This window comes from Cataglyphis hispanica, chromosome 4 (assembly GCF_021464435.1).
Source record: "Cataglyphis hispanica isolate Lineage 1 chromosome 4, ULB_Chis1_1.0, whole genome shotgun sequence".
Taxonomy (NCBI): domain Eukaryota; kingdom Metazoa; phylum Arthropoda; class Insecta; order Hymenoptera; family Formicidae; genus Cataglyphis; species Cataglyphis hispanica.
Window position 1 is genome coordinate 1,463,421 of NC_065957.1, and position 22,063 is coordinate 1,485,483.

The window sequence follows — 22,063 nt, forward strand, 5'->3', positions numbered from 1 at the left end:
ACATTTTAAAAATTTATTCAAATGGAAAAAAAAAACTATAAAACAAAATATATAAAATAGAAGCTCTTTGAGTCTTATTCGTACCATCCAACGACTGCGTTGAACCATATCGACTGGGTGGCTTGCTTCCTTGTCTCGACGCGGGTCGACTACTCGGTCTGCTAGCAGGTCGGGAGGCAGGTCTTGAAGCTGGCCTGCTAGATGGACGGCTACCACCTTCGGTCATCGCAACATGATTAATTGTAGATGTTATTTTTATCAGAAACATTTTTTTCAAATTCTTATTTCGATAGCTTACCGGGCGTCACGGCGGATCTATAAGGCGTGCTGCTTTTCCTAGCAGATATCTTGAAGGAACTTTCGTTGTCGCTAAGGCTGTCCGGTGTGCCTGCGCTCAAAGATGAGCGCGAGGCTCGCGATTGACCCATAGGTACGCTGCGAGCGCTGCGTTCTCTCACCTGGATAAAAAGAAAAATTGATAAATTTTACATGTAAACATAAGCAGCGAAAAGCAAGAAAAGCCACCGTGTTTAATCAACGGAATCAGATGATTTTATGTTACGCATTCTCTGCCGCTAGAAATAAAATTATAACACCGCAAAAATGTATTCGTTATATTGCAAATTTATGTCACGTAATATGATAAAATGCTCTTGATAAAAATGTGCAATTTGTCAAAGAGCTACTAAAGAATAAAGAAAAATACAATAGCGTTAATTTTAGAATTATTCATATAAAAAAATAAAATAAGATATAATATTTAATATAGTGAAAAAATATTTACATTCATATTAATTATCATTAAATTCTCTTGATATCTTCACGGTAATACAAGATGCTTTCTCTAATATCTACTATGAAAAAATAGCATACCACGAAACGTAAAAAAAAAGGAAACTTCTACAACTTATAAATAATATTAGATTTCAATTATTGCTTAAATTTATTGAAAATATATGTAAATAAATGCAATCAATAAAAAAGAATTTAATTACTACAAAAAATTTAATTACTAAATAAATCGATAAATCTGTTCAAAAGTTTAACAGGCAACACAAATTTGAATACAGCGGTCAACTGGTAAAAGTATATCGATTTGCGGTCCCTTACGCTTGTCAAAGCGCTATCATTATTGATAATACAGCGATTGAATAATATAGAAATAAAATAAAACCACTACCATTTTTACCAGAGTTGAATAAAGCTTCACTGTCATGCAAACTTACCAGAAGAACTTGGGAGAGATACAGTAGCTTATGGTGATTCGAGGTATCTCCAATCAATGCCACTACGCACGCAGTAATACAAGACACGACATTCGTTATGCATAATTCAATGTTTAATAAATTAACTACATATCCCGATGCGTGCTTATTTCGTATGAATAAACGCGAATTTATATTATATAAACGTCGAAATTTTTAACTGTTGATAAAAAAAAATTTACAATTATCATCAACAATAATTAACGAGCACGAGACTTTGAAAGATGCAGGAGAATCGAGGAATTCGAAAAATTGCGTATCGCGAGCTTATTGTTTGAGATTTATCGTTACACATTCGCATGAAATTAAAATCAGCTAAATCTCTTCATGCTCACAGTAGGATAGATCATGTCAATCATTCTCTACCGAGGAGCAGAGGGGCGGGGATTAGAGGCGTCCAAATAATTCTGTCAATAAAATCAGACATATACGATGATCAACTAAAGAAAAATCGATTCGATGCAAAGTGATGCAAATGGTGAATGATGCGACAAGGTGTTGCATTCCACAGAATTTGGCGCAACGAATTTCTTTAATCGAAACGGTAGCAGATCGCCAAATATATTTATCAGACGCGCAAGAAATCCTCGTCATGCAGTCTGTAGAGAAATGGATAAAACAGGGTGTATACTCAAATCTTATAAAAAGATTCCATGATCTAGGCATTTTTATTAAAATTCCAGGCAAACTCCAAGCATTTTAAAGATTTCTTTCGTGCAACTTTCTAGAATAAGATTTTCTATTGTATGCTTTTTCTAACACTTTTTACTTAAACAAAGGAAAAATTCCTTAGATTTCTTAGTTTTTAAATTTCAAGTGCTGGATTTGCAAACGTACTGAAAAAATATCAACGTCCTAATTTTTTTTTTATCACTAAAAATAAAGAATATGTGCAATAAAGATGTGCGATGTACTGTATATTTAATATTTTATTAAAATATTAAATATATAAAGAGAGAGAGAGAGAGAGAGAGAGAGAGAGAGAGAGAGAGAGAAGAGAGAAACAAATATATATTTATATCTCATTAAAACATATAGTTGGCTTGCCGACTGGCTTATGATAATATGAAAGCAAAATTACCAGAGAATTAAAAAAAAATTCTGCAAATCCCAAAATTCCATAAAAACATCCTGACTTCTTTCCAGATACAAAAAAATTCCTGAGAATTCCAAGTTTGTCATAGAGTAGACACCCTCGATAAACGCGACGCAGAAATAAAATGACATGACATATGTGTGATAATAAATTGAAAATTAAAATTTTTATTTCCAAACCTCCCCTACTTCTATCCATTTTCCTTCATATTACTTGTTATCCTTAAGTGTGATACAATTCTTCCGACATGCATTGATCACATTATAAACAACACAGCAATTAAAGAAGCATTTGTGATAGATTATAAATAATCGTTCATTATATTATTTATAATCCCTGGACAATTGCTCATTTATCGCAATCTTCGTGATATATAGAGAGAAAAATAGCGCAGAGAGGAGAAGCAGACACAATGACAGTCTACGCGCAATACACCGTCAATGGACTCAAGTTATGTCAAAGTGACCGTACTGTGAAAACCCAAACTCAAGTGTGTCAATGTACAACAACATCACACGAAACGGCAATAAAAAATTGAGAAAAATTTCGTTATTTACCCAATGATAAGAGGGGGCGTGCATGTGGAGGGGATACGAGCACGGGAGGTCCTCCTTTTGCCTCAAATTCTCAAATATCGGCATCAGCTGGCTCATAAACTCCTCCGCTACACCACAAACGAAAATCTTTAGATTCCACATGCAATCGCTCTTTAAAGCTCTCACTCAAATGAGAGTGAAAAATATTCCTGAAACGTACAACTACCATTTCTACGCTAAAATGATATACATAATTTGCTTTCTCTTGATTTAAATTACAAATCGTAGAAAATTTTTGTTTCACAAATTAATATAATTACTTTCGTAATTCCCTTAAAATTTCATAAGCGAGAATGATTGGTATAAAAGTTGGGATGTATCCTTTTCGCCATTTTCACAAAGCAATGAGGTCGGGAAAGGATTTCCGGAGAAGTTGGGCAAAACATTTACGAAATCGCATCTCCTGAGGTTGGACGAAAAAGTTCAAGACACAAACACCACGGATTTGTCTGGATCGTCTGGGTCTTTAATTGATACAGTCGAACCGTCTTCGCAGGATCAACCGATATGATGAAAGTAAACAAGCGTTATTTATTTCTAGCTGCCTCTACGTGTTCAAACAACGTAATTGTCCGAAAACTGCCATGCTCATGCGAAAATCAAATGGCTAACGTCGACAAATTGTAGAAAAATATTCGCATACTTACGCAGATTGTCGATGGACGACGATGAGTGGGCATTGACAGAGAGTTGTCCAGAAGAAGTTGGACGTGCAACTTAATCTTTCTAATTCTCTAGGCAAAGTCTAATCTTCTAATCTACCGACTTTTGACCGATTAAAAAAAAAAAAAGTTCAAATGTGTTCAACACTACAAATTAACGGCAGAGAAAGAAAACATTCGGTGAAAATAAATACCGTGCGTGCTTCGTCGCATATCAAGCCGCACCCTGACCCTCCTTACCTTGGTGATCGGTCCAGCATTGGCGGAGGACATTTGAGTACGCTGCAGCGTCGAAGTTGGACTCGGTTTGGACCGGAAGGCCGTCATGGTCTGGCTAACGCCGTCCGCCAGTATGAATTGCTCCCGCAGCTCGATATTCGTTCTTCCCTTGGCTACAGTGTGTTGCGTGCACGCAGTTGGGGAAGAGGCGTTGGGGGATGCGGGGTATATGAGAGAAGAGGTGCCAAAGAGAGATTTGAGATTTGCACAAAAAACGAAAAAAAGAAAGAGAGAAAGAGATGACATCAAAATGAGATAACGAACGCGAACGATGTCGTGTTAGATCAACAAGATGAAAAAAAAAAAAGAAGAAAAAGAATGAGTAAATATCGGAACGACAACATCCGGAACAAGAGTTGTAAATTGTATGGAGGGTGTATGAGTGATGAGATTTTTTTTATACATATTCACAATATCAAAGGCATGCGCGTTATCAATGAACAGCGGCAATAATGGACGAGAAAAGTACAGTTTTGAGGCGAGAGAAAGTAAAAGGCGAAAAAATGTATTACGATATGCGTGCATGTTTGGAATACGTGTATAGGTGTGAGTGACGTAATATCAGGTTTGTATGTATGTTTAAAGTGTCATGGAAAAAAGAAAAGAACAGCGTATTTAGATATATGTGATCAAAAAAAAGTTCTAATATATAGTAAAATCGAAATAATTTCGGGCGAATACAAGCTTATTAATAAATATAGTTACTCAAGAGTTATTATATGAGGAAAGATTTGCGATATAGAAGTCACTATCTATATATTTTGCCACTCTGAAACTTAGCTTCGTAATGTAACATTAATAAAGTACTGATTTCAATGCTCAAAATATTTATATAAAATGTGCGATTCGCGACAAGAGGAGAGATTATCTTTTTTCATATAATTTTTTATAATTTCTAATTTTCTCTATATTAAAAATGTAAGCATAAAAATATAACAAGTTATGTCGCTTATTATCGTACATTTTATAATACATATCTGAGCAATTAATTTACGCATTGTACTCGTAATCATGCTAAAAAAACCGATCTCGATTGATGCAGTATTTTAATGATAAATTAAATAAAAAAAAAGACCGAGAAATTTTAAATATATTTACATGTATAAAAAATTTCCTTCTTTTTTAATATTAATTAAAAAAATAATATTAAAAAAACACTAAACATGCATTAGTTGTCTCGTAGCAACATAAAAATTTCTACAGAGGAGCTACGAATGATCTTTGCAAATAAATATATGAAACAATCACATTGTATATTACAAGATTGTGCAAGGATAGAACGTTCACACGAGAAATGAATCGGATAAATCTAATTGATAGTACCAACCACCCAAATCAAGAAATTGCGAAAGTATAGAATACGCGGAGAGGAAGGAAAGACGAAACGATTGCGACATCACTAAATGTAAACTTTTCGCAATATCAACTTCATCGATATTTTATCAGCTAGAGCTTATATATTTCTCGCTTCTATATCAATCTATATATTTACCTTAGAAAAAGTAGCCAATATTCAATCGTTCAATCACATACATTTGCACGCACATAAACATACTCAAACAAAACAAAAAAAAAAAAATGACATTTGGGAAAATTAGTTCGGTCAAGCGAATAACGTCATGCGTCATACACGTAGGGATGTCACCTTCATGGCCTATACTAATTGTAAATATTGTACAATAGTAGCTGCAGTTGTCGCAAAACATCATATATCCCTCCATATATCCCCCCCAAATATCCACGACTAAAGTTTCAAATAAAATTTTTTAATAATCATAAGCGAACGTATTTTTTCGACGTATAGACCACGAAGGAGAGTTATGTGCACGTAAAACAATTCTCACCGAGCGGACACCAACCCTCATGTTGTTCCGGTTTGTTAGGATCCGGTATTGGCATTAGAAAAACTTAACGAGTTAATCACGATTCGAGAGACAGAATCGATTAGAAAGCGGCGAGATGTACAGCCATGCAAATCATTCATCGCGATTTTCCAAAATTTTTATAATTCATGAAAAACGCATTCGATAAACAAATTTCGTGAAACAAGAGACGCGCAGAAAAAAAATAAACGGAAATATTTGTCATAGAGTTGAACATACAGGATGTAAAAAGGAATGGAATGATGGATAGTATAAAGGATAATAGTTGTGTTAGCGTTAGTATATAGTCAACAAGATGTTAGATTATATATGCCTACTGTAATATATTACCTTTTACCCCTATTTTACTCTATCCATAAAACAATATCTACTATAAAGAGATTCTCTGATGGAGAATTAGTGATTATCTTGATATACCGAAATTGAGAGTATTAACTATCGACGTACAATGGAGTGAAAAAAAGAGAATAAAGAAAATATGATAGGAAGTAAGAGCAAACAAACTTTTTTCACGCATTATTTAATAATATACAATCAAATTAATCGTCGTCATGCAATTACTACAAGTAGCGCGAACGTAAAATACGATGTGAGAAAAATTATGTCGATGATATAAACGAATCCAAATTAATACCCTTACTTAACAATCAAAAGCTAACGAATTAAATCAATAAATGTGGTTAAAAGATGGTTTACTAGATAAGCAAAAGCAATAAACAGCGGACGTGTATACACTACCCTCAATTGTCCGTTAAATGTTAGATATGCCTACTCTGTTAAATATTAAATATTAGATTTATATTGAGTTGCGTTTAATGTCTGTAATTAATGACAAGGTTATAACACCTCAGGAGTCGAAATCGTATTTATATATAATAATAAATATCTTTTTAGTATTAGGATTAAGACATACATATAGTTATATTGAATCAATGTTCATTATGCTTTCGTTAATGACAATGATGATATTCTCATAAATAGCATTACATATCTTATACTTATGCAACAAAGCAAATTAATATTTATTAATATAAAGTAAAAACAACAAAAACAAAAATGTTAACGCATGATGTTATTAACAATAACAAATATTTAAGAGTATGTCATTTGCGATAATTAGAAAACTAAACAGGAACGAAAGTTTAATTGCCTCTTGGGAAAGGAAAGAGAAAAGGAGATAGTGTACTGACATTTCTTTTAAAAGTTATTTCAATTGCTTTTGTAAAGAGTGATTCGTCTTGCAAAGATGTTTTGTTTCGCATTTAGCAAAACTGAACTGTTCGATCAATTATTGGTCCATTCAATCAATCACTTTCTCTTGATATTAAAGAAAGAATTGTGAATAGAGAAAAAAATATACGATTTATCTCAGCCTAATCTCGGATCGCCTATAAATATTTCGTAGATTAAAGATTCGCGGCGAATACTTACCGCGGCAGGGATCGTTCTTCAAAAGAAATTCATCTAGTGCTACCCAGCCTCCACCGACACGTACCATGACAGTGGAACGTAGGATTCGAACCAATCGTAGCTTTTGACTGTCACCAAACTACAATTTCACAGTTATCGCATAATTAAAATATATACTATTGTCAATATTAATTACTTCATTGTTATTAAAGCTATTCGCCACAAACTTTCTATTAGATTACAGCCACTACATGTACGTACCCTGTATTTTCCTTCACCAACTTGGAAAACGCGGAATTTCTGGCGACACGTGCACAACATAACTAGTCGTTTAACTTCATCGTGTATCTTGTCTGTGTCGTTATAAGTTCGTCGTTCCTCCCAGTCGGGTCGCAGAGCGGCGATGAATTCTTTCCAATCTATTAAGCCCTCGCCATGACGATCGAAGAGATCAGCAACGGCACCCATCTCCAGACGGGAGGTCTCAAATTCTACAAATAAAAGAAATAAGATATTAAAAAACACGCACAGCAAATCTGCTTTTGTTGGGAGGAAAATGACATACTCGTGTTCATAATTCCTTGAATAAAGTCTTCCCTCGGAATAAGTCCATCGTTGTTTTTGTCCATCTTCCTGAATAAGTCAGTCAGTCTGGATTTCTTATGATTCATGAATTTCAGGAACTGTAATTAAATAACAAATATTATACAGTTTTATACGAATTATCTCGCCAAAAAAAAGATTTTAGACAAATTTGTGCTACGAGCTTTACCCGTTTGCGCCAATCTTCCCAGCTAAAGTTAGCAACACGATCCAACTCTTGTATATAATTGTATTTGTCTTGTAGACGACGTTGTCGTTCCCATGCCAGCATCCAAACATGACGCCACTTGTCCCAGAGCAGCTTAACTCGTGGACTACGGAATTCTGGTTCGGCTCCTTTGCTGCTCAGGAAGAAAATATACATCATAAAAAATATATATATATAAACATCTAACAATAAGATAAAAATAGATGAATGTCATCTTTTCTTCGGCCATTGATATCACTTCACAGAAAGAATTAAAAGAGATATGACAATGATATATATTCGCGAGAATAAAAAAAAATTAAATACAAAGTTCAAGAGTATATACAAATGTCGCATTTTAGGAAATCCAAAACTTCACACTTTCAAAACAAATGATTTTGCGAGCGAAAACGAATAACAGTTCATCAAACCCAGCCACATTTCATCCCGCAAGTAAACAAGAATCCCATTACCCGATCATTAGCGAGTCATACGATACGTCGAATCGTACACATCAAAGCGCACTTAATGCCTGTATGATTCCGAGTGAAAATGGGAATGCAGAATGAACTGATAAAATTAGGCGTAACGAACCTTCCTTTGGGCGGGAAGCGTGGACCAATATGTGGCAATGAAAGATCTGGTGTTCTGTCACGACCTGGGCTGCCTCGGCTAAACAGGAACATGCGTCACATCACTCAAATACTTTCTACTAAATAAGGAATCTATAGAAACGTTGTTTGACATCTCAGTAGTCTAGTTTATATATTGTTTTTCTATGTAAGTATTAGACTCTATGTGAAATATAGTGAGAATTTTGTCTAATATATAATCTTTTAGAAAAACAAATTATATTTAATAAACGTATAGAAAATCAGTTCCATTTTATGTTGGAAAAAAATTGTCAATGATAAATTTATGTCTTAAACTATGTGTATGAATTATAATGATGAAACATACATATAACACAAAATATGTAAGTAATCAAATATGAGACATTTTAATATAGACACTGCAAACATTATGTACATTGTGGACAATTATGAGTGAAAAGCAAGTGAATTAATACATTTAATGTTGTTGCTAAATCGAAAATTCTGGCTGTTGCAAAATTATTGTGCAAATAAGAATTATTGTATTGTGAGAATGTGTCTTGTCTTAAATATCATGAGATTATACCAAAGAAAACTTGTATATCGACTAAATGTGCATATTAAACATGCTATATTTAAAAAAAAGCTGTGATTAAGTTTTGTAAGAAAGATTTATGTTACGATGAACAACGCACCTTTGTTTACGTGACTGAGGCTGCTCATGCTCGCTATCCTGATAGAGATCCTTACTGAAATTCCATTGCAAAAGCAACATATCATGCGACAGTTAAAGGCACAAAACACAAAAAAAATTCAATATATAAAAGACAATATAAAAAATTGCAAGCTGCTAACAAAGCAAAAGATTCTTGTGGTGATTTTTTCAAATACGGCGATCTCGAACTTTTGCTAATAATGCAATATGCGTAGTAAGACACATGTATAAAACAAACTAAAGTAATTCATTAAATATACAAAAACACAGTATAACTAAGATGCAAACAAAACTTAATGTTTTAAACATAAATAACAATGTTTTGCATGATATTATTAGCATCTCCATAATATATCTACATATACTTTATAAAAACGAAAACTTTCGTTATATGCAATTTTATAACATTACATACATAAATTTTTATTTCAATAAATACGTACGTAGGTGCAGGCGATTTAACTTTCGATATTTTTCTCGCATCCTTTATTGACTTAATTTGTCGGGCCTTGCATACGCGATCGACCTCGTTTTGCCTTCGACTGGTGTTCTCCATAAACTCTCTGTGATCTGCGATAAGCATTTCAAGCGTAGCTCTGTCGTCGGGCAACGGTTCTGCCTCCAAAGCGTTCAAAGTATTCTCTAAACCTTCGAGCCAGGCTAATAACTCCTCGAGAAGATTATCAAGATCCTGTAAAATACACATATAATAATATCAATATTTCTTACACAAGATAAAATATTACAATATATTTTATATTATATAATATAATACAAACTTGCAGTCCCTGCATGTGGTTCTCCAGTCTTTGATTCCTTTGGTAGGCCCATGTCGCCACTTCTTCCCATCTAGATTGAATAATCGTAATCCAGTGTTTGATAACGGCGGCACCATCTGGATGTGCCTTTCCAAGAATAATATGCGCCAATTCTAATGTATGATCCTTCTCAATTTCTTTAGACTGTAACTCGCGAAGGAATCTCTCGTGTTCCATCAGCTGGTTCCTACTCTCTTGCTCATCCTCCGGCAGCGGTCCGGCAAATCGCAATTTCATCTCTGCATCGCTCAGCCATTCTAATAATACGTGCACGGCTTTGTGAAGCCGTTCAGCCTCTCTGAGAGCTTCTTCCAATTGCAAAGATTTCTTCGACGAGAGACTGGTCACTCTGTCCCAAAGACTATTCAATTCAGACAACTGCGATCTGATCATCGACGCGTCCTCAATAGAGGCCTTAGATTCTAATTCGCGGCCGGTCTTGATAACAGACTCCATTTGCGAGGCACGAGATTCCAGATCTTTCTCAAAAGTTTTATGCTGCTCCAATAAATTGGTCACTGTATCCAGATCGCCGTGTAGCGGTCCGGTGGTGGCTAAATATTTCTCAGTCTTGCTCAGCCATTCCAGTAGTGCTTGAATCGCGTCCTTGAACTGTCCAGAGAATAGCAGAGCTTCTTCCAGTTTCCTCTGTCGATCCACGCATTTACCACAGACTGTAGTCCACTTGTTCTTTAATTCATTCAAAAGTTCCCTTAAAGCAGGCTCGTCGGTTTTCGGTGCTTTATCTTTTAACGTTTTGCCGTTCTTCATAGTGGTATCGTATGTATTTTGCTTAGCACTCAGCGCCTTTTGTATCTCACGGTGTCTGTTGAGACGTGATTTAATCTTATCCGGATCGTTGCCGCCAAGTCCGTCAGCAGCGACTTCATCCAATGTTTTTTCGGTTTCATCTAACCAATACATCAAGTTTGACCAGCTATCATGGAACTCTCTCGCTTCCTTGTAACCATGATCCAAAGCTCTTGTTCTCTCGGCCGACTTGGAGACCACACGCTCCCATCTGTGTTGCACGCTGACGAGCAAATTCCTTATAAGAATCACATCCTGTTTTTGAGAAAAGTATTTGAGATGAGTGCCCTTTTTGTCGAGATTCAACATGGTCTCACGATGAACGCCAACATCCTTCTGAAATGCTTTATGTTCCTCGATTTGTTGAAGTATGGTTTCCATGACCCTCGAGACAGGCTTGAGGTTTGTCAAAATCTTTTCAGCATTGGTCAACCAATCGACGAATGCCTGTAACGCGTCGTGGAACTCAGTGGCCTCTTTCAAGGCAATTTCCAATTTTATCTTTTTATCGCTGGCACGCGCAAGCACGTTATCCCATTTCTGCTTCAACGTTCGCAGATTGTGGTTCAATCCACCGGCGCTGCTGGTATCCGCTTTCTTTAGATACTCTTGACCCTGTTGCAGCACTGTTTCGACTTTCGGACGGTTCTGTTCTAATTCGTTGTACACTTCCATGAAACGCTCCAGTTGTTCGGATGCCGTCTCGGGCAATCCACCAACGGGCTTGGAAGCTACTATCATGCTATCAACATCGCCCAGCCACGATAGCAGATCCTGTATCTCAGCGGTAAAGGATTGCGCCTCTCGTAAGGCATCTTCCAATTCTCGCTGGCGATCAGCTGCGCGTTGCAATAGATCTCGCCAACGGCGATTCAGCGTGCCTAATTTGTCAGCCGTAGTAGATGCTTCCGCGGTACCTTTGCCATCCTCGATTAATTGACGTCCAGCGTCATTTAGAGTGTCAACACTGGTTTGATGAGCTTGTATGTCATTCACTAGAACTTTCAGCTTGGCTAACTCAACTTCGATCACTTGTGGGTCACCTGCTACTGGCTTGAGATTATCTAAAGTCGTATCGGTTTTTTCGATCCATACCAACAACTCATCCAAAGCGTGCTGGAATTGACCAAGTCGCAATAATGCGTTCTCCAGTAATCGTTGCCTCTCCACCAAACCTCTCAATAGTCCGTCCCACCGCTTGTTCACGTCACCGAGCGGTTCCTTGATGGCTGCTGCTTGTTCGGAAGAGGTTCTTTCTGTCAATTCGGCCGCTTGCCTAAAAAAGATGATAAATAATGTTAGAAAAAATGTATCGCAATATATTTCTTGATATTATATACAGCAACATGTATAATATATGTTGCTGTATACGTTCGAATCACACAACATAGAGCACCACATTATCTACAGGAAAGACGGGTATAAAAATTTCAATATAAGTTTATCTACCGGAGGAATTAATATCAACTAAACATTAATCAATGCCGCTTCCACATTATTTCTGTCAAAAATATAAATTGTATTATCATCTACGACTTCTCGTATAATTGATCATTCGATCCATCTGCTACATGCGGCTGAGGAATTTACCTTGGAATAACATAAATAAGGGAAGGATCCAATTAAATATGTAACATAAATTGTGTTAGGGGCTGCAAGATTATTAAACTAAACGGGACGAAGTAGACACGTTGAGAACAACATGAAGCCATGCTCTAACTACCAGCGACAACACAAAGAGAGATTGACTTGCCTTGTCAGACTCCTATGTTCGGGAACCGGCGCAGAGAAAAACAAAAGTCGGGATTAGAATTTACGTTTTTTTAAAGGTCTCATCGCAAATAACTCTCGGATGGGAGTTGAACAAAGGGGACAATGCTATGCACTGAACTCTTTGTAACGTTATTAATGTAATTTAAATGTAATCTAAATGTAATCTTCAATTGAAAACTAATTGTCACCTGTTTAATGCCTCGACCTTCACCATATGCGGATCCACCTCGGCCTTGAAATTGGCCAGCTGCTTAATTTGCTTTTTCACCTCGTCGATGTCACTGCCGAGCGGGCCCATGTTTTCGAATCTGACCTCGGCTTCTTTTAAGAACTCTAACAGATTCTGCAGTGTCTCGTGGAACTCCATCGCCTTCTCCATGGCATCGATTAGATTTTCTTCACGTCTGGCATACAGAGCAGTGACATTGTCCCAAGCCTGATCTAAATCTTCGATGTGCTTTCGTACTTCAGGTTTATCCGGCTCGCCGCACAAACCCATCAATTCATGTCCCGATGCTCTGACTTGTTCAACATCCGGCTTGGTCTGATCGATCTCTTGTCTAATTTCCTGCAACGCCACTTGCTGTTGTTCGATGGCGGCCGGTTGAGCTGCCGGTGGTGCCTGTCCAGCAAGTGCATCTTGCAATTCTCTCAGAGTAGCCATAACCCCATTTAGCTCGGCCCAAAACTTTTCGGCGATGGCCAGAGTGTCGTCCAAAGTGTGACCGCGATCGGTCGTAGCTTTTTGCACATCGGCCCATAATCTATTGAGCTTATCCAGTTTACGTTTGATGTCTTTCACTGCTGGATCGGCCCTATTGCCGGCCTTGCTAATTACGTCGTCGGCCGCTTTCTTGACGGCTGCGTAAGCTTCGGATCGCTGAGCGAGATCGTCTGCCAAAGCTGCATTCTCCTCCATCTGATCACGCAGACGAGCCGGATGAGCGCTAACAGGTTCAGCGCCGTTCACTTGATCGGCAGTAGAAGACAACGCGCGCAGCATACCCTCCAGTTTATCGGAAAACTGTGAAGATTCCTGCAGCGCCTGTTCTAGTGTCTGTTGCCGACCTCTTAGCTCAGCTCTCAATGCCGCGTAGCGGGCATTATCGTGTTCCAAAATGTCCTGTACCTTCATGCCCTCCTCTTCATTGCACAATTTAATAAGAGCTTCGCCAGTCTTGTTAAGTTTCTCCACCAGAGGTTTGTGCTCGTTGATGCTCTGCATGAGAAACTCGTTCTTGTCCTGCTGCGCAACTATCAAATCAGGTCGCAAAGCAGGCATGGGTAACATAGCAACTTGTTGTTCAGCTTCTTCAAGCCAACTGATTAGACCAGCATGGGTGTCACGCAGATGCTCAGCTAATGGTAGAGCTTGTTCCAAAGCTCCCAACCTATCTGTCGAAAGACTCGATACAATCTCCATTGTTTCTCGTAAATCTTCCATCTTGTCTCTGATTGTAGATGTATCTTCATGTTGAGCATTCTCACGTATTACCTTTTTCGCCATCGATATGACATCTCGAACTCTACCCTTTTGACTGGATATATCGTCGTTGAGTGCTTTATGTTCTTTCAGTTGTACTCTAATAATCTCTGGCTCGCTGCTAGGCGGCTCGGCCTCTCGGAGTTGATTATCTACTTCTCTGAACCAATCAAGCAAATCATCGATGTCGCCAATGACTTCTAAAGAGCGCTGTTTACTCAACTGAATTCTCTCTGCTTTCCTTTGGATCTGTTCAGCGATCGCGTCAAATCGTCTGTTGTCTCTGGTTACAAGACCCTCGATAGTTGCGGCACCTTCTCCTGGTGACATTTGGCATAGTTGTGGACCCACCGCATTGATCTTGTCTAAAACGGGTCTATACTCCGATATTTCCATCTCGAGTCGGATAATCTCTTCCTCGCGAGGTTCAGCCGATTGCAGAGCAGATTCCGCGCCCTGCATCCAATCCATCAATCGATTGTGATTATCGTGGAATTGTTGCACCAACGGTAAGGACTCTTGAGCGTGTTTCAAAAGATCCGAACCACGCGTAACGAGATCATTAAATCGTCGTTGCAAAGAGTCCAACTTGTCCTTCAGTTGAAGCGCCTCATCGCTCGAGATATGTTTCATCAATTCCAGACCGGAATCCACGGTGCTGTCAACTTCCGTTTGCCGCGTTGAAACCTCTTCTGTGAGATCCGCGAGATCTTCCATTTGTTGCAAGAGTTTCTCCGTGTGTACAGCCAAAATGCGATATTTTGACAATCGGATCTCCATGTTCTCCATCCACCCTTGTAGATCTTGGTATGTGAGAACCAGATGACGCAAACCCTGTCTCGAACGTTGCAGCAAACTACCGAGAGCCTCAGATCGTTCGACCAGAGCGGCATATCTATCTGCCGCGTCCTGAAGTTTATCGGCCAATGTAGTAGCCTCATCTTCGCCCACAAGCGACATTAATTGACTTGCTATCTCCGTGAGTTCACTGAAATCAGGTGTTTTGGATATAATGTCCTCATGAAGTATATCGTGCTCACTAATACGTTGCTGTATTTTCTCCTCATCGGTAGGAACTAATTCCATATCCTTCACTTTCTTTTCTGTCTTATCTAACCAAATGGCAAGCGGTATCAATTTATCTTGGAACCGTTTCGCCACTGCCATAGCTTGCTCTAGAGCGTCCATTCTTTCTGCGGCGCTTTCCGTCAGATTATCGAATCTGCCTATTAGATTGTTCAATTGTTTTTCAATGGCTTTACGCTCCTTCGAGTCAGCATCGGCAGCTACTTCCCGTCCCATGTTGTATAGAGATGACATAGAATTTTGGCGGTCCAGCAACATCTTTCGTAAAAACTTCTGCTCCTGTAGTTGCGCCTTCACGACCTTGTAATCTGAGGATGGTGGTTTCTGATTTGAAACCATTTCTTCTGTATCGGTTAACCATTTTTCTAGACCGTCCAAAGCTTCTTGGAATTTGCCTGATTGCAGTAATCCAACATCCAATTTGCGATCTCGCTCGTTCAGCTAAAAAAATAATTTATATAATTTATATAAATTAAATAATAAAACAATATATATCTCAATTAATTCTTGCATAAATATTGATATAGATCTAAATACAGATTGAATGCTTACCCTATCTTTCAGATCATTCCATCTTTCATTCATCTTATCGACATCCTTCTCAATATTGCTGGTATTAACATCTCGTCCTGCAGTTTGTATTAGACCCTGACCAAGCGCGTTACATTCTTCAACAGCATGCGCCAGTGGCTCAATCTTCTTAGCTTTAAGAACCCGGAAGTCCTCTTGCTGAGCCTTAATTGAATCCACTTCGGATCCAACAGGCTTGAATTTTCTGACTTGTTCGTTCGCATCACTAATACCTTCTATAACATCCGCGTGCAATTGATAGAATTCTTGTAATTTGTTCAAAGTGGAAGTAAGCTCATCTTCTCTGGTACGCGCACGCTCATCCAGCTTGCCAATTTGTCGTTTAAATCCATCGACCTGATCTCTAGTTGCTACAGCGTCGGCAGCGAAACCGTAATCGACTAACCGTTCGCCACGATTCTGTAGATCGCCGATTTCTTCATACAGTTTATTAATTTTGCTAATGATTTTGCCAGTATCTTCTAATTGGCCTCGTACAATCTTAATTTCCCTACCGGGTGCTTTCATGGAATCTAGATCTTTCTCGAGAGCGGATAGATGTTGACTGATCGATTTCGCTTGATCATTGAATTGCGCGACCGCCGTCGCTGCGCTTTGTAGCTCATTGCATCTGTCATCCAATTTTGCTTGCAAGTCATTGATACGATCGGTAACATTATCAATTTCATCTTGTAAATGTGTCGCATCAACGCCTTGTTCGCCGGCTTTATTCACGAGGTCGTTGGCCTGTTGTCTCACGCATTGCAAAGGTTTTTTCAAGCTCGTTGTCTCCTCTCGTAAATTCTACAAAAATTAATATATAATTAATATATACATTTTACATTGACTGCACATATCTCTTTTTTCATTTTACGAGAATACAACAAACTCTTGCATTACCTTTATTCTATCGAGAAGTTTCGGATCCTTAGCCGCTCCACCAAGAGCATCATGCGAAGCTAATTTATCTTCACAACGTTGTAAACTATGCTGCAAATCGCGCAAATTCTCATTAAAGTCCATTAAGTGACGTGCGGTATCTTCCAAAGACTGTGTCCTAGATAGTAAGTCTGTACAAAAAATTATTAAATTATAATACTAAAATATATCCTAAATCATAATAAATTACAATATAAAATAATGTACCATTATTTAATTTATCCCATCTGGTTTTCATAGCACCAAGTTCATTCTTCACATTTTGTTTATCAATGTCGCAAGCACTAACGAACGTTTCGCCAAGCATTTTATTATTTTCGTATTCTCCTGAGTGTTTCCACACTTCGTTTCTGAACGATGATAATTCTTTCAGCTGTTTTTCGATGTCTTTGCGCCTGAAGGAAGTGGGAATTAAACTATCCAATTTGTCTTCGGCTTGTCGAAGCCATGGAAGAAACACATCTTGGGCTTTGTAATATTTCTTGCAATGCTCTGCGCAAGTCTGCAATCTGGTGTGTCTATCGACAGTATCCTTCTTCAAGCGATCCCACTGCGACTGCATCTTATCCAAGTCACGCTGGAGAGAGCGATTTTCAGCTTTCTGCGATCTTGCAAGTATATCGCGTCCTTTGTTCAACAACATTATGACTTCATGTTCTTTGCCCATTACATTTCGATACACAGGCTAAAAAGACAATAATTTTATTTTATTTTAATAACAATAAAAAATATAAATTATACATATGAGAAAAAAAAATTCAAAAAATTTCATGAATATAATTTATACATACTTCGTGATGATCAAGTTGTTGCTGCAAAACCTCTCTGTCGGCAGATACCAGTAATTTTTCAGACATGTTGCCAAGTTCGTCCGCAAGCCATCCAAGAGTTCTGCTACAGGAAGCCTCGAATTGTCTTCCATCTCGGAGATTACCTTCAATTTCAGCTTTCCTGTGATCTAATTTCTTCTGTAAGTTGTTGTACATCTTGCCAACTGTGGCGAGCTTTCCTTGAATTTCGGATTTCGATGCTGGATCACTCAGAACTTCGCACAATTGCGCACCGGCCATCTCCACATCCGCTAATAACGGTCTTTGACCTTCCAATTGCCTCTCTAGATTTTCGATTTTACGAAGCTGTTCTTCAGGATCCTTTTCGAGAGTTAACTCATCCAAATTGTCTGAAATTCCTTGCAGAGCATTCCGTAGTCGGTTAAGACTGGCATCAAATTCGCGACTAGTATCAGCGGCGTCTCCTAAACTCTGAGCTCTTTCATCCAATCTTCTCATTTGATCCGCCCATCTTTGCCGAATGCTCTGTAATCTCACGTTTATCTTCTGTCCGTCCGGAGAATCTATGGATATCGCAATGAGAATGCTTTCTCCGACTTGTACCAGATGATCTGCTTGTGGCTGTTGAGTTCTAAATTCTTCTCGCAAAACTTGTACTTGCTGCATTTGGCTCGCGGCCATACGAGGATCGGCTGAAATGGGTCCTAAAGCACTCAGCATACGTTCTTTAGCACCGAGCCAAGAATCAAGACTCTCATATGTATCGTAAAAGTCTTTAATGTCTTCCAAAAATTTAATTCTGTCCTTGCATTTGTCCGAAATTGATCTCCATCGACTAACAACATCTTCCATTTCGTCGTTCAAAGCGTCTACACCCTCTGCTCCTTTTTTGCGTCTGACTAAATCACGCACTTGCGTTCGAGTACTGTCTAGTAAAGACTGTTTTTCATACATCTCTTCGACGAGTATCTTTATCTGTTTGATTGTTTTGTCCGCATCATCTTTAGTGGCAGGCATACTTTCTTTAGGCAACTGTCGCTGAATCTGTTAAAAATATTTTTAAATATTACTGCGTGCCGATTATGATAAGAAATATATCATTTAAAAAAATATATAATTACCTTGTCTAAGAATTGAGAGAGTACTTTCAAATGGTCCAAATGTTTCTTCAATTCTTCCTTAATATTATCCAATTCTGTTTGGCGATCTGACAGTCTGACGCCAAGTAATCCATATCTGTGATTAATTTCTGAAAGCTGCTGTTGAACCGGCGATAATTCTTCCAAATGGAAACCATCTTGACTTGACCGGCGACTGCTGAATCCGCTGCTACCACCTGGGGAGACCGGACTTTGAACTGCGTAGGATTTAGTGGGTGACGGCGAGCGACCGTCTTGCGATATTCGCAGTACTACAAAAAAAATGACAGAAAAAAACGATCAAACATAACGGAAATGGCAATGGCTTGTGTGCTGAAAAAGATGCAACGTGAAAGGTATATAAGCTAGAATTGCTATAACTGATAAAAATTGCACGAATTAACGGTATCAATTGGCTCGTAAAAGATCCAACATATACCGTTTATGGGCATGATAATGGTCATGCTATCGAAAAATATATCTATGCAATCGAACAAATATAATCTTAGCAAATACAAAGATAATACCTGGTCTCTTTGTCGGGCTAGTACTGCCACGTCGACGCGTTGGACTTTCGCCGCGTTCCTTCATCAAGCTGTCATACGCAATACCAAGATCATTGATTTTATCAACTGTGTTGCCGTAGTCACGATATTCTTTTTGAATGGGTTTTAATTCCTCCTGTTGCATCTTCAATTTATCTAAATCAACGGCAACCACCTCGAGTCCTTGCACTTTGTTCTCTGTACGGGTAAGCCATTCGAGTACCTGATCTCGCAGTTTCTCATATGCTGTATGTTGTTCTGCCCGCGATTTGCACAATCGCTGTTTTTCGTCAAGCAGATTGTTCAATTCCTTCCACTGAGACTCGAGCGCCTTGATCTTATCTCTAATCGCACCGGCCTCGGTTATATCCTTTTTGGAGATCAAATTCTTTCCATTACGAATAAGATCTTCAAAGTTTCCGCGCTGATCTTCCCGCATATCTATCAATCGAGCCATCTTGGCTTCATATTCTGACATATCGAGCTTGCCTAGATCTCTCGAATCAAGAACTTCCATCATGTGCGCGTACCAACTCTCAAACTTGGATACCTCCGCAAGAAACTCGTTCAGAGCTTGTGCTATTTCATCTAAAAATTCACCGCGTCTCAAAGACTTGTCCATTAGTTTCTCAAATCTGCTTTGTACATCTTTTAATTTGCTCTCGATACGTTTGGCGATGCGAACGTTGCTGGAATTCAAAAGAAGATCCTGGGCGTTTCTCGTGATAGTTTCTACACTCAAGCGGTGGCTATCTAAGTCCGCCTGAAGTAAGCGTTGTTCTCTTTGCTGCTCTTCCAACCGTTCCTTCTGCAAACTTGCCGGACGTTGAAGTGACCTGCAATACAATTTACATGAAAATATAACGATAAATTTAATTATTATTTGTACACAATTAATTATTATTGATCGATAAATTTCAGAAATGATAATCATATTTATACGTACTTAAATTGACTTTCAATGTTGTTCAGCCACGCAACCAGACTATCTAATGCATCTTGCACTCCTTGGCTTCTCACTAGCGCCGTGTCAAGCTCTTGACATTTATCAGCCAAAGCATTACTGAGTTGTTTATACTTATCCTCTAACGCTTTTACCGGTTCTTCGAGGTCGTTAGCCTCCTTGATCGTCAGTTGGCCTTCTAGAGAATTCAGCAGAGCCTCAACGCTGTGTTTAACATTATCGACCAAACGCTCATTAGCGAGAAATTCGTTGTTCAACGCTTTCGTTTTACTTAGTTGGTCCTCTACTTGTTTCGGTTCGGCGGCAATAGGCTCGGAGATAACTCTGTGCACTTTCGGTTCGACTTCCCGCAACCATGTTCTAGCCTTATCTAGAGAATCATGATAATCCCTCTGTTTGCCGCCTACTCCCGACAATCTATCTGACAGAAGGTTTGCTCGGGACAATAGATCTTTGTACTGAGCTGTCGCACTGGATACTTCGGCTCGTACTGGTGAGTCTTGGCTAGCTGTGGGCTCCTTGTGTGGCAATCTTTGTGGCAAACTAGTCCTAAAATCATTGAGAACTTGAAGATATTCTTTACTCTCGTCAACGAATTTTTGTGCCGCCATTGTGATGAATCTCAGATCTGCTTGATGAGCAATGACATCACTAATAAAATCACGAGTCGTATCCGTACTACTGCTCAGCTTGTTCAGATCGGACAGAGAACGTTCTTTATCCTCCAGAATACATCTGGTTTTGTCCAACCAAATTGAAAATGTTGTCAGCTCATTCCTATGAAAAAATAAATCAATTAAATTTGAAAAATACTCGATTAATCGGTAATTATATTAGAACAATACAAACTTGAATTTTGTCAATTCGTCTCTGGCACCAGTGAGACGTTTCACTAATTTATCAGTGCGATCTAACGCTTTGTCAAATCTGGTTTTGAGAGACCGACCGTTCTTTTCCAACGTGGACACTTCATCGCTTGACAATACATTGCTACCAGTTAAGACAACTTGTCGAATCTGATCTAGACAAGATGATATAGGCCGATTGTGCGACTCAAGATCTTCTTTAATATCCTGCAAATAACATTATGTTCCACATTGAAGTATCTATATCTTTAAGCAATCATTTACAGATATTCGATCGTTATAAATTCTATTGTACTTACTTTCATGTTCATTATTTGCTTTCTCAACTCTTCTATATCTTCTTTCACGGTCTCTTGATTCGCCAGCTTGTCCTCAACTTCGGAAATCCATTGTAAAAGCTTAGTCAAGCTTTCGTCGCAGAGCTTATATTTTTCCTCAACCGCTTGCTAAAATGAAGTCAAATGGAAACGATTCATTTCGATCTTCTATATTCATGCATTTCTTTATATCTAATGTACGCCAGAAAGAACACTAAGAATAATCATAAAAATTATCGTCATCTCACCAATGACGATAGCTCGTCGTATTAATTAAAAGATTAAGAGAAACGTAGGTAAGCTTACGACATATCTCACGCATGCAAACACAGGCACACTTTTTTAACGTACAGGTAAAATACAGTATTAAATGGTAGCTTTAATTTATCTGCAAGAACTGCACATTTTACGTATCGGTCTTTTTTCATATGCAGTTTGAAGCATAAACGATAACAGTATGAAGTCATGTAATATAAAATAGGTTTCAACAAGCAAATAAATTAAAACGCACAATGACAAAATAACGTGATGGTACTGCGTAATATAATGCGTATAATGTATGATACAGTAATGTACAACGTGGAGAAACTTCCGCTAAAACTCATGCTAGCGAAAACATAGGTTCGTGATAAGTAAACATAATCATACCTGAAAAAAAGGAAAAAACATTTAA

At 38.2% G+C, this 22,063-nt stretch overlaps 1 protein-coding gene across 15 annotated transcripts in view; it reads right to left on the bottom strand.

Moving 5' to 3' along the window:
- Nucleotides 1-22,063, bottom strand: part of LOC126848906 (microtubule-actin cross-linking factor 1) — a 100,295-nt gene that overhangs the window by 4,937 nt on the left and 73,295 nt on the right. For 12 of the 15 annotated variants that reach the window (XM_050590210.1, XM_050590211.1, XM_050590217.1 and 9 more), the window contains 23 exons: nucleotides 21,373-21,519; nucleotides 21,057-21,280; nucleotides 20,190-20,984; nucleotides 19,226-20,079; nucleotides 18,681-18,970; nucleotides 17,560-18,603; nucleotides 16,976-17,453; nucleotides 16,730-16,899; nucleotides 15,812-16,633; nucleotides 12,879-15,700; nucleotides 12,671-12,682; nucleotides 10,069-12,193; nucleotides 9,733-9,980; nucleotides 9,270-9,323; nucleotides 8,576-8,653; nucleotides 7,964-8,135; nucleotides 7,757-7,874; nucleotides 7,453-7,682; nucleotides 7,213-7,330; nucleotides 5,743-5,805; nucleotides 3,860-4,011; nucleotides 299-458; nucleotides 85-216 (listed from right to left, as the gene is read on the bottom strand). In XM_050590210.1, the coding sequence (XP_050446167.1) occupies nucleotides 85-216; nucleotides 299-458; nucleotides 3,860-4,011; nucleotides 5,743-5,805; nucleotides 7,213-7,330; nucleotides 7,453-7,682; nucleotides 7,757-7,874; nucleotides 7,964-8,135; nucleotides 8,576-8,653; nucleotides 9,270-9,323; nucleotides 9,733-9,980; nucleotides 10,069-12,193; nucleotides 12,671-12,682; nucleotides 12,879-15,700; nucleotides 15,812-16,633; nucleotides 16,730-16,899; nucleotides 16,976-17,453; nucleotides 17,560-18,603; nucleotides 18,681-18,970; nucleotides 19,226-20,079; nucleotides 20,190-20,984; nucleotides 21,057-21,280; nucleotides 21,373-21,519 (11,308 nt within the window). The remainder of the gene's footprint in view (nucleotides 1-84; nucleotides 217-298; nucleotides 459-3,859; nucleotides 4,012-5,742; nucleotides 5,806-7,212; nucleotides 7,331-7,452; nucleotides 7,683-7,756; nucleotides 7,875-7,963; nucleotides 8,136-8,575; nucleotides 8,654-9,269; nucleotides 9,324-9,732; nucleotides 9,981-10,068; nucleotides 12,194-12,670; nucleotides 12,683-12,878; nucleotides 15,701-15,811; nucleotides 16,634-16,729; nucleotides 16,900-16,975; nucleotides 17,454-17,559; nucleotides 18,604-18,680; nucleotides 18,971-19,225; nucleotides 20,080-20,189; nucleotides 20,985-21,056; nucleotides 21,281-21,372; nucleotides 21,520-22,063) is intronic. The other 3 variants (XM_050590215.1, XM_050590223.1, XM_050590221.1) reach the window with 3 other exon arrangements.